General features: G+C 43.1%; 1 protein-coding gene across 2 annotated transcripts in view; it reads left to right on the top strand.

The window, feature by feature from the left end:
* Positions 1-13,955, top strand: part of tsc1b (TSC complex subunit 1b) — a 38,804-nt gene extending 24,849 nt beyond the window's left edge. For both annotated transcript variants that reach the window (XM_083793732.1, XM_083793731.1), the window contains exons 16-22: positions 2,072-2,238; positions 2,824-3,006; positions 3,657-3,767; positions 5,191-5,313; positions 7,171-7,358; positions 8,109-8,279; positions 10,744-13,955. In XM_083793732.1, the coding sequence (XP_083649858.1) occupies positions 2,072-2,238; positions 2,824-3,006; positions 3,657-3,767; positions 5,191-5,313; positions 7,171-7,358; positions 8,109-8,279; positions 10,744-11,476 (1,676 nt within the window). In that variant the 3' untranslated portion in view covers positions 11,477-13,955. The remainder of the gene's footprint in view (positions 1-2,071; positions 2,239-2,823; positions 3,007-3,656; positions 3,768-5,190; positions 5,314-7,170; positions 7,359-8,108; positions 8,280-10,743) is intronic.
* Positions 13,956-14,295: the final 340 nt, after the last annotated feature.

Here is a 14,295-nt window from a genome sequence, read left to right as displayed (position 1 = left end):
TGAGTGAATAAAGTAGATGACTGTTCGGATAATTTGCGCTATGCAAGTCCTTCTCCCCACTTTGTGCACAATTCTGAGTGGAAAGATTTATCCCCGACGGTGTACAAAAATATCATTTACGGGTCAGTTGTCACACTAGCTGTGGTTAAATGAACACTCAGGGTTTTCTTGTGTGGCCTAGCCTCCCTCCACACAGCCCTCCCTCCCTCCACACAGCCCTCCCTCCCTCCCTCGGTCAGCCAGAAACAGAATGTCTGTCTAATTTCCCCCAGCTGCAGATCACAGTAGCAGCGCCTTGTCCTTTTAGCCAAAACTCCTCTGGCAGACTCATATAGGACTTCTAACATCAGAATTGAATCACTTCACCCTCGGTTACTTAAATGATAGGAGTCATGTATTTTTGATTGTATGAGAAGAAACACACTGCTCCTGAAAGAACTTAGCATAGTGCTGTAATGAAAATTAAGATCCCCAGGTGACTGTCAACTTTGGTATTCAAGCGAGTTCTCAAGATCTTTTTTCTTCGCCTCCCACGTGCTATGTTGGAGTATATTCGCTGTAAAACTTGTTTTATTATTTTATTTTATTCTCTAAACCATGGCTCTGAATATAATGTTTGAAGTTGTGCTCTTAGATGTTGGCCCAATGTACACTTTCTGTGCGTTTTTTGTTTTTGGGGAGGGGGGGGGGGGCACTATGTCACAAAAAGGTATTCACTAGGGACACATACATCTACCTTCAGGGACTTGAGTGTTTCATTTTAGGATCACCGCAGCCATTGTATCCTCCAGAGTCAGACCATATAGCCCTTCATGTTGGACTTGGTAGACTTTTGGAGTCACTGAATATTTCTGAAGAGACACCAGAATGCAATTTTAGTATGCTGAGTAAGTTAGGTAGGGTAATTATTTTTTAATTATTTGTATTAATTCATTATTTTAATTATTAGGTAGGGTAATTATTTATGCTCCTTTTATTTATGAAAAATATATAACGTAATATTTATTACTATCACTGCTTTTAATTTCAAGGACCCCCATAACTGTACAAATGGAACTATGGTTGTGTATATTCTCAGAGTTGCAGACCTGTAAGGGTCAATTTGGAACCCCCGATGGTCCCTGGACCCCACTTTGAGAACCACTACTTTAAAGGGACACTTCACCCTTTTTGCAAAAACATATATGTTAATGACGTTTAGAAGCTTTAGAACACTTTCCTGGGGGTCTTTATGTGTGTAATATGTGGTTTTAGATATTTTAGATTGTAGCAGTGAGCCTGTTGTCTCTGATGTCATGGACACTGGGCTCACTTCCTTCCTGGACTACATGTTGTCTCAGTAAGACAGCTCTCCCCCTATCCACAAGGAGGAGCAGTGCACCAAAGAATTATGGGAATTGTAGTCCAGGAAGGTAGTGAGACCAGTGTCCATGACATCAGAGACAACAGGCTCACTGCTACAATCTAAAATAACTAAAACCACATATTACACACATAAATACCCCCAGGAAAGTGATCTAAAGCTTCTAAACGTCATTAACATATATTTTTTTGCAAAAAGGGTGAAGTGTCCCTTTAATTCATTTTTTATGTTGGCGTGGACCATGGACATTAAGCAATGCATCCACTAGAGGGCAGTTTAGAGTAAAACATCTTTCACAACAAACTATTTTACTACATTTACTAACTGTGTTAAAAGTTGTCCTACAGATTATGTTCAGTGAAAAAAGGTCTGCAATGATTGAAATTCATTTAGATCATGGGTTTTCAATTGGTGGTCTGTGATGGCATTGCATTCAGTAATAATTATCTGATTGTATCTTATATTGGAGAAACTCGGACCACAGCTGTTGGTATTTTGATGCAATCAAATATTTATTAGTGAATGCAATAAAGTACTCACATTTTGTACTTAAAGGGGAATACCACTCATTTTCAACATTTTACTATGTCATTAATATACCTTAGAGGTGTTGTGTGGAAATAATATTGATTGGATATATTGCCCAACAGCGCTAGTTGTTATTATTATTACTACTACTACTATTCTTACATATTATTGGTTCTCCAGGCTCGGCTCCCCTAGATGAGCTCCACACACTGCGCAGCCAGCTGCTGCTGCTGCACAACCAGCTGCTATATGAGCGCTATAAGAGGGAACAGCATGCCGTCCGCAACAGACGCCTCCTCCGCAGAATCATCAACGCCACCGCCCTAGAGGAGCAGAACAATGCTATGGTAACGGCCCATACTTTGTGTGTGCGCGCACGTGTGTGTGTGTGTGACGGAACCAAATGTATTCCAGGGTAAACTGTTGAGCCCTTCTGTCCTTCGTTCAGGGTTGGCTGTAGGTACTGTGGTCTCCAAAACACAAGGAAAACGGCCAGAATAAGACTCGCTCGGCTCTCTACATAAACTTTTAACGGAAGACTCCTTAGACACAGACTTAGGAAAATAGTTTATTTTATTTCATTGTAACATGCTCATAGGTGTTCATACAGCACTGAAGAAGGTACTGTGACCGATAACATGTGCTGCTTTTTTAAGTAACTTTATGACTGAGGTTAGGGTCCGACCCACATGGCCAGTTAAGATTGAGGGTAGGGTAAGGGTTAGGGATAGTGTTGGTAATGGGTCTGACTAACTTGACTGACTTTTAACAGTGGGAGAACAACAGCGAGCGACACATGAATTTCATGTGTCCCATTGACAAATGATGCACTTCCGCAAAATTCGCCTGGCCGTCGCCCGCTGTTAATACGCACCGTAACGGGATGTGGGAACAATGACACGTTACCGTCTCCATCCGTGGTTTGCTTACAGAAGGACCAGCTGAACCTGCAGAGTGTGGACATCGTGTCTCTGCGGGAGAGCCTCCATGTGGAGCAGCAGAGGTACAGGCAGCTCTGGGAGGACAGGGAGACCGTGGTGACCAGGCTGCACAGCCAGGTCAGACAGCTGCAGCAGGGACGAGACGACTTCTACACCAAGAACCAGGAGCTGCAGGTAGGTACTAGATGCACGCATATATATGCATTTAGTTATACGTACAGAGTTTGCTTGAGTCTATGCCTATGCTTTTGATATATGATCGCCGGTTACAAAAGGTATGTTTTGGGTGATTTAAATAACCTTCGTGGGACCTGTTACATAACGATAATTCACTTCCTGTTTCGAGAGATCAAAATAAGACGGTTAACATTGAAGTGAACGGCGGCAACCGTGAAAAAGTATCGGATTCAGCCACCAGTTGGCGGTGTCTGAGGCGAATAAGTTAAGAGCGTCTACTAAATGTAAAAATTGTTATTGTAATGATGCATTTTATCCCTGCTTGTGGTCAGACTTGATTAAATGCATGCCATTTAGACTGTCTGATAGTGATTATGTTTGTTGATGTATATATTTTTTAATTATATTGTTTTATTCAAAAATGTTGCAGGGAGAGTAGTGAATGATTTGCTTCCACAGTACACACCATATGCCCACAGTGGCCATTTTGCCCTGGGTTTCCCACTATGAGTGTGATGTACAGTACGTACAACGTACTGCAAAATGGCCCGCTGTGTGAATTGGATACACACTCTTTGAACACACTCTTTGGTCAGCATTTGCACAGCTCTTCAGTCACGCTGACATACAGTAATTTAAATTTCCAGAGCAAGTTGCAGGAGTGCCAGAAGAGGATGGATGAGCTGGAGGCAGAACTCCAGAAAGCCAACAACAAAGTGTGCCACACTGGTCACCTCCTCAACCAGATGACCATCAAGGTAGGCCACACACTGTTGGATTAGCCAATGATGCTCAACACCTAACCCCAACATCCCCCTCTCTTCTCCTTTATATTCTGCCTTCACCACTGTCCTATCTATCTGTCAAATGCATGAAATCTCCTATTGTATCGGTGTGTTCACCCTCCGCATATCTTGAGAACCGTTCGACCGATTGACTCCTAGCTTGGCGTACTTGTTGCACCTGTGGTTGTCGAGGATAAATGCACAAATCTCAGTTTCTGTGTGTGTCTGTGTCCCTTTTATGCCCATATACGTTTGGAGATCCCTGATGTCATCAAAATGTCGCTACCAAGTACTATCATAATGATAATGCGTACAGTACTCTGAGTTCTGACTACGGGTATTGCATAGCCAGAGTGGCATGTGTTCCCTACGGCCTACGATCATTGGTCATTGCCCATCGATTGACTAAAATGGAAATGAATGAAAATGGCCTTTGGGTGACATGGGGGTAAAGTTCCTGCCCACCTGTGCCTCCCGTTTGGTTGGGCAGCCACACTGGGTGGATGCCCACCCAGACAAACACAGGCTTAACCCATTTAGACCTGACCTCAACATTTAAAAAGAATCTTCTAAATCCTCCAGTTTTCTGAAATAAATATTTTCACGATTTTTCAAAAATAGCAGACCTACAAGCTCACTATGAGCTTGTAGATCTGCTATTTTCCAATAGCTAAATTATAACATAATGTTTAAAACACCAAAAGGGGTTCCCGCCCAAAATGGGATAATTGACTGTGTTCTTGGGAGGGAAGCCGGGTGACTGAAACGCACACAGAGGTTCACGCTACGTATCTTCCCCAGTTCCCCTCCATGCTGAACAGGCACCCTGAACAATGAGCAAGGGGTCACTAGTACGGGGATAAGGACATGATCCTTATCACAAACACCGATCTTATGTGGGTGTCTGAGCTGCTGGGGAATTTACTCGGGTCTGTGGGGTGGTTGGCAAGTGGAGAAATAATCATCTAACTATCTGGGTGAAACCATCCTTTAACTAAAAGGTGCTGGATGATGTTAAGTGTTCTTCCATCTGGAAGTGTTTTAGGGGAAGAAACTGAATTTGTACTTGGTCCACTTGTCACCTCAAAGAGCTCAATGCAAGGCAATCCCCCCCCCCCACCACACACACACATCTATCATATTAATATTGCATAAAATATCACAATTATTTGGGTTAGTTTGTTTTTTGGCTCATTAGCCGAGCTCGACTTTGAAAGGCTCACGAAGCTCTCTATGGTGTTGCCCAGGCGGTGTGATGCCAGCTCATATGAATGACTAATCGCGTCGGCTGCCGACAGATTATTTATATGTTCACAAATGGTTGTGACAGGTTTGGTTTGTAGCGTAATTGCTGTTTTGTCCTCGCTCATCATTGGCTGTCTTGCGTGTCCTTCAGCTGAGCAACAGTGAGAGCACCCAGCAGCAGATGAGCTTCCTGAACAAGCAGCTGCTACTCCTTGGGGAGGCCCATAAGCTGTCCATGCAGGAGTTACACCATGCAGGCCCTGACAACACAAAGGTATATGTGTGTGTGAGTGCGTGCACACATGCCCCTGTTTGTTTGCACGCTTGTGTACTTTGCCGTGTGTTTTTGCGCGTGAGCATACCCGTGTGTGTGTGTGTGCGCGCGAGCGTATGTGTAAGACGCTGCGCGTGCGTGCACATTTGTGAGACAGGATGCTAAGGACTGTGAAGAAGGAGACAACATACTGAGGTGAAAAAAGGGACACTAATTGGGTTTGTTGGACGTCTAGTAGAACTGTGCGGTCAAAGTATTTTTTATAGCCTGACATTTAAGAAGTGTAATAATCCCTTTCAGATTCATTCATTGATTTGACATATCAATTATACTGCACTTTCTATTAGTGACATTGGCGCAGAAATGTGCCGAGACCCATACTGTAGATATGTTGACACCATGCAAACTATAAGTGCATTACGCAAAGCATGATGTTCAAGACATAGTGCTGATAGAAGATTGTACATTTCCATATAGTGGAAACTCTTTTGAGTTCCCAATTGAATGGTAAGTGATGGGAATTCATATATTTCTGAAGACAAATATCATATTTTATTCATAACAGCCAATACATATAAAGTGTGTTATAACGTTTTTAAGTAGAACGTTTTTTTTTTTTTTTTTTTTCAAATTTAATGATGGCAAAGTATAATTTTGACAGGGTGGCTAAAGGCCAAGCCATCCAGTACTGGGTTTGTCTGTTATGTATGTCTTCTGTGTCCCTCAAAAGTAGACAAATCATAAACTCCGGTACAAACAGGAAGTAACAAAGTGAAACTAATGAAAGAGTGTGAAGTTGTGGTGATCTGCGCTGCCCCTACGTCACAAAGTTAAAAAAAATCACACCTGTGTGAACCAAGTGGTGCAACCCCCCTCTCTCCCCCCCCCCCCCCCCCTCCTCTCTCTCTCTCTCTCTCTCTCTCTCTCTCATTAGCAGGCAACAGTACAGCACTATCTCTCTTTCTGGCACAACAGTGCCCCTACTGGTACTAATAGTCATACTCGTGCTCATTAACACATACATAGGCGAACACATAGGCAGACACGGACATTGCTGTTCCTTGGAGTGGTTGCTCCACTCAAAAATGTAGTATGGCACGTACTACAAGCTGACACAAAAAAAGGGAGGAGGAAGAGGTCAGTCTGTCCGAGTGTGCGTCATCTTTATTAATGTGTCAATCAATCAAGTCCACTGTCTGTCTTCAAGATCGGATTATTCAATTATTACTCAACCCTCAATTTCTTTGCCTTGCCCATCCTGGAGCTGGCTGCCTTGTCTGAAATGGATTTCAGGAGTATGCTGTGCTGGGTTTTCCCCAGAACAATACAGCTGTCACATGCACATTGACATACAGGTGTCTATCTTTCTCTGGCTAATGTGTGGAGTTGTTACATAAGTACTGTGGGAACTCAGAATGCCTTGAAGGGGCGTGAGAGAACCTTCTAAATTCAGTCACACTGTTAAAAGACCGAGACATTATTCGGAGTGACAGCAAGCTCTCAACAAGGTCACAACAAGCAAATTGGTTTGTTTGTTTGTTTTGCTCATGAGTGGTTCATTTCTCATACTGCCTTGGCCATGACTCTGAACTACCTAAACCAGTGGTTTTGAACCAGTGGTCCTTGATGGGGTTCCAGCCTCCAGGTGGTCATCAGCTAAATTATAGAAAGGTGGTAACCAAATGGACGCTTATAGATCTTTAACTCTTGGGAGTATACAATGAAACCAAATGGACCCTTATGGCTCCATTTGGTTTTATTTTACGCTCTCAAGAGTTAAATTATTGTTAAACAGAATATGCAGAATAAATAATGGTCAGACCTTGATATGAACTAACTGTCTTGCTGTGTGTCCAGGAGGCCCAGATGCTGCAGGCGTCCTGCAGGAAGGAGGTGGAGCGTCTGAGGCAGAGCATGCTGCTGCAGGCCCAGAAGCTGGAGGCGGCGCAACAGCGCGTGGCGGAGCTGGAGACCCACCTCTCCAAGAAGGAGCACCTTATCGCAGAGCAGAAGAAGTTCCTGGAGGACGTCAAATGCCAGGCCAAGTACGTCGTGTTGTCCTGGTCACCGTTTTTACATAATCGCCTAATCGCAATTATTTCAGATAATCGCTTTTGTTTTTTGTTTTTAATAATCGTCATAATGGTGATAATCATTTCAATGTTGGAAAAATGTTCATATTCTTTCAAACATCTTCCAGATGTGTTTTTTTGTTAACAACACACTATATATATATATATATACACACACACACACACACACACGCACTCGAGTGTGAGCAAAATGTATGTAAAAACATACATACAGTACCCATGTTAAATGTATATATCCGCCTTTTTTGTTTCCATTCCCACAACACTATACAGAAAAACATGGCATATTTTGGACAAAGTTCAAATGAATTAATGTGATTCATCTGATTAAAATTTGTAATCAGTTGTGTTGAAACAATACTTTATTTTATACTTAAAAAGTCAAATTGTAGCTGTTGACATACAGTACTTCATTGTTGTCAGAGTACTATAGCATCACATTGCGTATTCCCCACTCTTAATCTTGAATCTTGTGAAGTGTGAGCTTATATGGGTGTAATGATGAATATGCAGTGTTACGTTATTTTTTACTTGGACAGACACGTGTTGATGATGATTATGTCAGTTGAACCCAAATGTACATGTGTTTTTTCATAAACCCTCTCTCCCTCCCTCACTCTGTTCACAGGAATGAGCTGCATGCATCAGAGAGCAGGTACCAGGCCCAGAGAAGAGTTACTAACCCTCTCACTCTGTTCACAGGAATGAGCTGCATGCATCAGAGAGCAGGTACCAGGCCCAGAGAAGAGTTACTCAGCAGCTGCAGACGGAGCTCCTGCAGCTCTATAGCAGAGTGGAGATGGAGGCTCCTCCAGGCGGTCCCACCACTTCACCACCAGGGGGCAGAGCCGATACACTCACTCCAGAGTCTAGGTATGAAAAGAAAACTCAGTCTTTTTTAAGTGGTGCAAACCACTTCCTTAAGGTATGAGCACGAAAACAGCCTGGTTGTTTTTCACCACCTGTGCTCAACAGATTTCCCCTACACAAATCTACATTTTGCTCATATACTGAAAGAATACAAAAGGCATATTATTTGACCATTTGAGATACAGGGCCAGGCAATGGCATCTTTGTATGAGGAATAAAATGAAATGAAAAGCACACAGTCTGGTCTGTCACATATATGGCCATCAGTCCCTCACGCCTCATGACATGTCATACCACCATATATAGTTGATGCTCCATATATGACGATCACAACTCTGACCTCAAACCCTTGATCATCACCTAGATCTGCATATATGGAGCCGGCCAACAACACCTACATCTGACCTCAAACCCTTAGATCTCCATATATGGAGCTGACCTGTTCTGACATTCCATTATGTTGATCCTTCCCCATCCATCCTTCCTCTTCGATGTCTCCCTTTGGACCGATACCTGTCCATTCAAACTCCAAACGGGCCCGCCCCAAAGATATTAGTGCAGCCGGTGAAAGGTCTCAACAGGCCAGAAAAGTAAGGCCTTAAGGATCGGAAGGCCCCGTTCATGACGTCATAATTTTAATAATTAATAATTTATTATTATTTAAAAAACAATTGTGTCAGTGTGTATAATCGGACTTCAAAGCATGAAGAGCATGCAGCACAGCGAAGTAGAATATACACAAAAGCATCTTGTTTTACTTTGTCTTGAATAACTGTAAGGTATAACTGGGAGACGGCATAGTCTATACAATGATGCAATCGCAACTCTCAGCGGTGCTAGTGCAGTGAGTGGGAACAATTACAAACGTGACATGACAGGTCGAGTACCTGCAGTGATTATTAGCTGCTGCCAACTAGTGGTAGGTGGACGTACAGGATGAGGCTGAATCGATGCAATATTAGGGACTTTAAGCAATGACGGCTACGGCAGTCCGCTCCGGCTACCGGAAATGGATCAGTGCTCGATACATAAACCTGCCCTCCGTCGAAGCCCTTTCTACTACGACAGAACCTACACTTAAACACGTGTCTACAACGCCATGTCATAACCATGTTTATTGAAAATAGCTGTCATACATTTACACCGATTACTCCATCACCTCTCTTATGCCGTGTAATGTGTTGGCATGTTCTGAATGAAGAAATAACACTAATACCATATGTCATATTAGCCATGTTTATTAAAACGGTTTTAGAATAATAGATTGCTCCAGCACTTTCCTCTTTCCACTGCTGATCATGTCCAGCGCATGTAGTTTCGCCTAGCGGAGCCGTCCTGAAAACAGTCGTTGCTTAAAGTCCCTATGACTAGCCTACTACTACTACAAATAATAATAATTATTACTTTTTTAATATATATTTTTTTAATCGGGAGGCCCCTGGAGGCTCAAGGCCCGTTTTTGAAACATATGTAAGGCCACCAATGGCCCCGGCCCTACCTGGGCCCTCATCAAACACTCAAGACACTGCCCTCGCTGCCACCCTTAGATCTCCATATATGGAGCTGACCTGTTCTGACATTCCATATGTTGATCTGACCTCATCAAACCCTGTACACTCAAGACACTCCATATATGGCCAGTACAGAATTGTTGATCTGATCTGACCCCATGCCAAAGTGCCAGCAGTCTGCGGATGAGTGCACGCAACCGCTTCTCGCCCTCAGGGCGTCTTACAGGTACTGTTGTGTAAAGTGACTGGGAAGAGGGAGAGATAGTCTGGGTGTGTGACATGCAGCACATGTCTGCCGGGCTTGGGAATCGAACCCGGAACCCACCGTTAGGCGTCGGAGCATTTCGCCTTAACCACTTGGCTATCGGCGCCCCAACATGTTCATCTTCATTTTTATTGCACTTGTCCCTGAACCAGGCTTTGGTGAGACTGTAACTTGCTTTGCTCATAAGGACACAGTCACACATGTGCGTCAGAAGCATAGGCACTGCCCACAGTGCCAACAACACGTAATTGACACGTGCAACACTTCGGAATGCGTTGGCTACTCCCTTTCCGATGCTTATGTGTGACCGGTACCTTTTTGATGGGTAAACGCAGCTGAAAGTAATAACATTAATTGTGGGTGTGATTTACTTAGCTGTGGGTGTGATTCATTTAGCCGATTTCTGTGTGCCAGCATGACGTTAACGGTACAGGAGCTGTACATGCTGTCACACCTAAATGAAACACTCACAATAAATGTTATTGCCTTCAGCTGTGTTTAATTGTCATAATGTCTGTCACGAAAAGATCCTATCACAGGGACCCCTGTTCGATGCGGGCTGGAGACCTGTCGCATGTCTCTCCCCCTCTCTCCCCATCACTTTTCCTGCCTTTACACTGTGCTTAAATAAATACAAATATTTATAGAAAAATATTGTGATAAATAATTCTACTACTGTCATTTTCCACAGCGTCATGATGCCAGACGGACCAATGAAAACCAATGCCAACGAGGAGTTTGACGAAAGACCGCCTCACAGGTCTCCTCGGGGCAATGGCAGCACTTTATCGCCCGGGCAACCCAAGGCGACCAACCCCTCCAAGACGACGGTAAACTCTATCAACGGTAGCCAAGATGCTCCCATGCCCCTTCTGGTGGAGCCGTCTCTGTCCTGTCCCCATGGCAACCACCTGGCCCTGGGCCACCCTCCTTCAGACGCGCCCCTCACCGTGGGCTCCTACCCCAGCACCAAGAGTTTCCTGGGCATGCGGGCGCGGGAGCTGTTCCGCAACAAGAGTGAGAGCCAGTGTGACGAGGAGGAGCAGCAGCCACCGGCGCCGCGTCTGGCCGGCCTCGCCCACAGCCTGAAGACTGAGCTGTGCGTGGAACCACGCTGCCCAGGGAGCCCCGCCCCTGCAAGCCCCGCCCCCAAACCAGCACATATACACACCCCAGTCTCTGCCCTCACTCCAGCCCAGGCCCATGCCCCTTCCTCTGCTCCCGCTGCCCAGGGGAGCCCTTACACTGTGTCCAGCAAGGAGTCTGAAGCCAAGCCGAGGGCCTCCTCCAACCAGGACAGCCCCAGAAGGAAGGCTGGGGCCGGGCCTGGTGGAGGGAGGCTTACGGCGGGCGCAACGCGACCCAGGCAGCAGCAGCAGTTAAGAATCATGGACTACGATGAGACCCATCACGAGCACAGTTAAGCATAATTTATACTCCATAGTACGATGGTCTCTCACCAAAAAGAACTGATCTAGAAGCTAACGACGTGTCTCGATGTGACGCGTTGTTGTTAGCTTGAAGTTAGTTATTTTTGGCAAGTGACAACCTCGCGCAATGGAGTATAAATGATGTTTTAGAGACACAACTGAGATGGGGAGAGGGGGGAGACGGGAGAAGTATATGGTGGAAGGTTGGAGGTAGACCTACAAGCGTAGATCAGCAAGAGAGTACAGGTCAACACCTCTTACTGAATTCAGTGTTATTTGTTCCATTCCCTGGAGTGGACAACAGGATTTCACACTTCCTGGTTCAACTGATTTCATTCCCCTGAAGAGAAATGTGACAATAAAAATGTCTGACCGCTAGGGAGAAGGAATCTCTCAGGCCACTCTTACCCCTGCTGTTAACATGCATCATATATCTGGCCTTGATATGAAATGCATGTTAATGCTGGGTGTAAATGCGAGTCTGGCCTTAAGCTGCTCAAAGAGACAGACACCCATAGTATGTGAGCCTTTTTATCAGTATCATTACAGCCCAATTGATGCTTCTTCGCACAACGGAGTCGCTTGTTGTCGCTTGTCTTGACAATAATTTTGTTTATTTCTCCACTGATATTGCGATGTGATTAATTTAGAGTCAAGACCATAAAATGCCAGTGAAATTTATGTAGTATTTAAAAGAATAAATGACAAATGCTCATCATAAGTTATCTAAACCAAAACAGACAAGACAACTAGCTTAATATTTACCCAGCAGCAAGAAATATTATCCCATGTTACAATATGATGATGAAACAATAACTTTGAACAAAGACAAGCCTTCACATTTTGGTGAAGTTGTAATTAGCAAATATTAGACATTGTTACATGATAGATGCATCGCTAAACATTTGAAAACATTGCTCAATTATTTGATTAATCTTCTCACCCTTAAAGAAAAAATATGTAGTTGATAACGATAAGGCCCTTGTGGGTATATGTACCAGTGTTGCACAGTAAAGTCCTGAGTGTTAGTAAGTAGTTCAACCTCTTAAGCCCCTTAGGCTTATGGGAGACCGGGTCTCCCAAGGGTCTATACTTGGTGTCCTGCTTTTTCCACTACTACACCAAATCTTTTCGCCGATCTATAAGCTCACAATGCGTAGTTGTATTGTGAGCTTATACTGTAGATCTGCTATATTTTGTTTATTTTTCACCCATTTCTTCTGAATGTTCCAACTATTATGACGTGCACAGAGTACGGATGCTAGAATTCACGTAGCTAATTTAATGTACACACATGCACCCGTAAAGGGTCCATTTAGTTTGATTTGTACACTGGTTAGATTTGACACTGTCAGAATTAAACGAACACTCAGGATTTTACTGTACACATGAAAGTAGGATAGTACAGTGAGTATGTAGCAAAGTTGGAGTTGGAGCAAACCTGGCCTAGGCCTACCTGCATTTCCATACGAAAAAGGTCATATACAGTGCACGGTAAAAAAGTGTTAATTTAACGTTTAATGAACACTTTATTTTTACTGTGTACACTTTCATTCCATAGTAATATATATAACGTATATATGTGTCTGCAAGAGAGAATGTGATTGTTTGAGAGAGACTGTGTGATTGATTGAGAGAGAATGTGTGATTGAGAGAGTGATTGTTTGAGAGAGACTGCGATTGTTTGAGAGAATGTGTGATTGTTTGAGAGAGAATGTGTGATTGTTTGCGACTGCTCAGACAGCTATGAGTGTGTCTTATTTATGACTGGTCATACTTGTGTTTCACAGGAATGTGTATGACATTTTAGGATTTTCTTTTTATGCATTCCTGGTGTTTTCTATTCCTTCATGTTTTCTTTTTTTTTATCCAACCTTTATCCCGGTACTGCTTGAACAATAACGGGTGCACACAGTTACATATCTAATTGAAATCAGACATCGGTAGTAACAGTTTACATTCTCTCAAACTATAGGCTACTGAGCAGCATTTTCTTTTTCTTTTCTTTTTTTAGTTTAAATGTACCAGCTGATATTTTCAAAGTGCCAAGCTGATATTGCATTCTGACGGAGTAATTTGCACTCTTGAGAAATTGAAAGAAAACTAATTTTCATCGGTTCAAACGGCCTCATTATGCTTTTAAAAGTAAAGTATTATATTATATACAGTAAACTCATCTTTTGAAAGTGGCCTAAATCCTGTTGTCCACTGGGAACCTACTGCTGTCATTTCCTTCTGCCTCGCTATCTAAAGCATGTTCAACAATCCACTGTAAATGCCAACCATAGTAACTACAGCAAACCAAGTCAGATGGTACAATCAGTGCTAACTGAATGCACAGTTTGAAAACCAGGTCTCCACTTGGAGCTGGAGGATTTAGGACAAAAAGGCAAAAAAAAAAGGAAGTTCTTAAAGCAGTTGCTTGTGTTTAACTGTGAACAATAAAGATCGTCTTCAATGTTTTGCACTACAATTCAACTGTTGATTTGTTTTTTAGGTTAACCGCCCTCAGTTACACCAGTTTTAAGGGTAGTACCAGTGTACCACTGAACAGTCAGGATAGGTTGAATGCAGAATTAAGTTATTTGATTATTTTAATGAGGTTTAGTTGTTAAAGGAAATATTCAACAACACGCTTAACCCTGATGAAGGCTACAAGCTGATATGTGTTGTAAATATTTTTAATAGTAGTAGTTTGTAGTTTGTGGACACAGTCAATCTGTTTTTTGGTCCATGAAAAGTATGAACTAAAAAGCATATCTTATAACTCCATTGCATCCATTGGAAAGCAGAAAGTAAACATTTTGGATAAG

The sequence above is a fragment of the Protomyctophum parallelum genome (assembly GCF_964188405.1).
Source record: "Protomyctophum parallelum genome assembly, chromosome: 21".
Lineage (NCBI taxonomy): Eukaryota > Metazoa > Chordata > Actinopteri > Myctophiformes > Myctophidae > Protomyctophum > Protomyctophum parallelum.
Note: the sequence above shows the minus strand (reverse complement) of the source record. Positions and strands in the feature narration are given on the sequence as shown.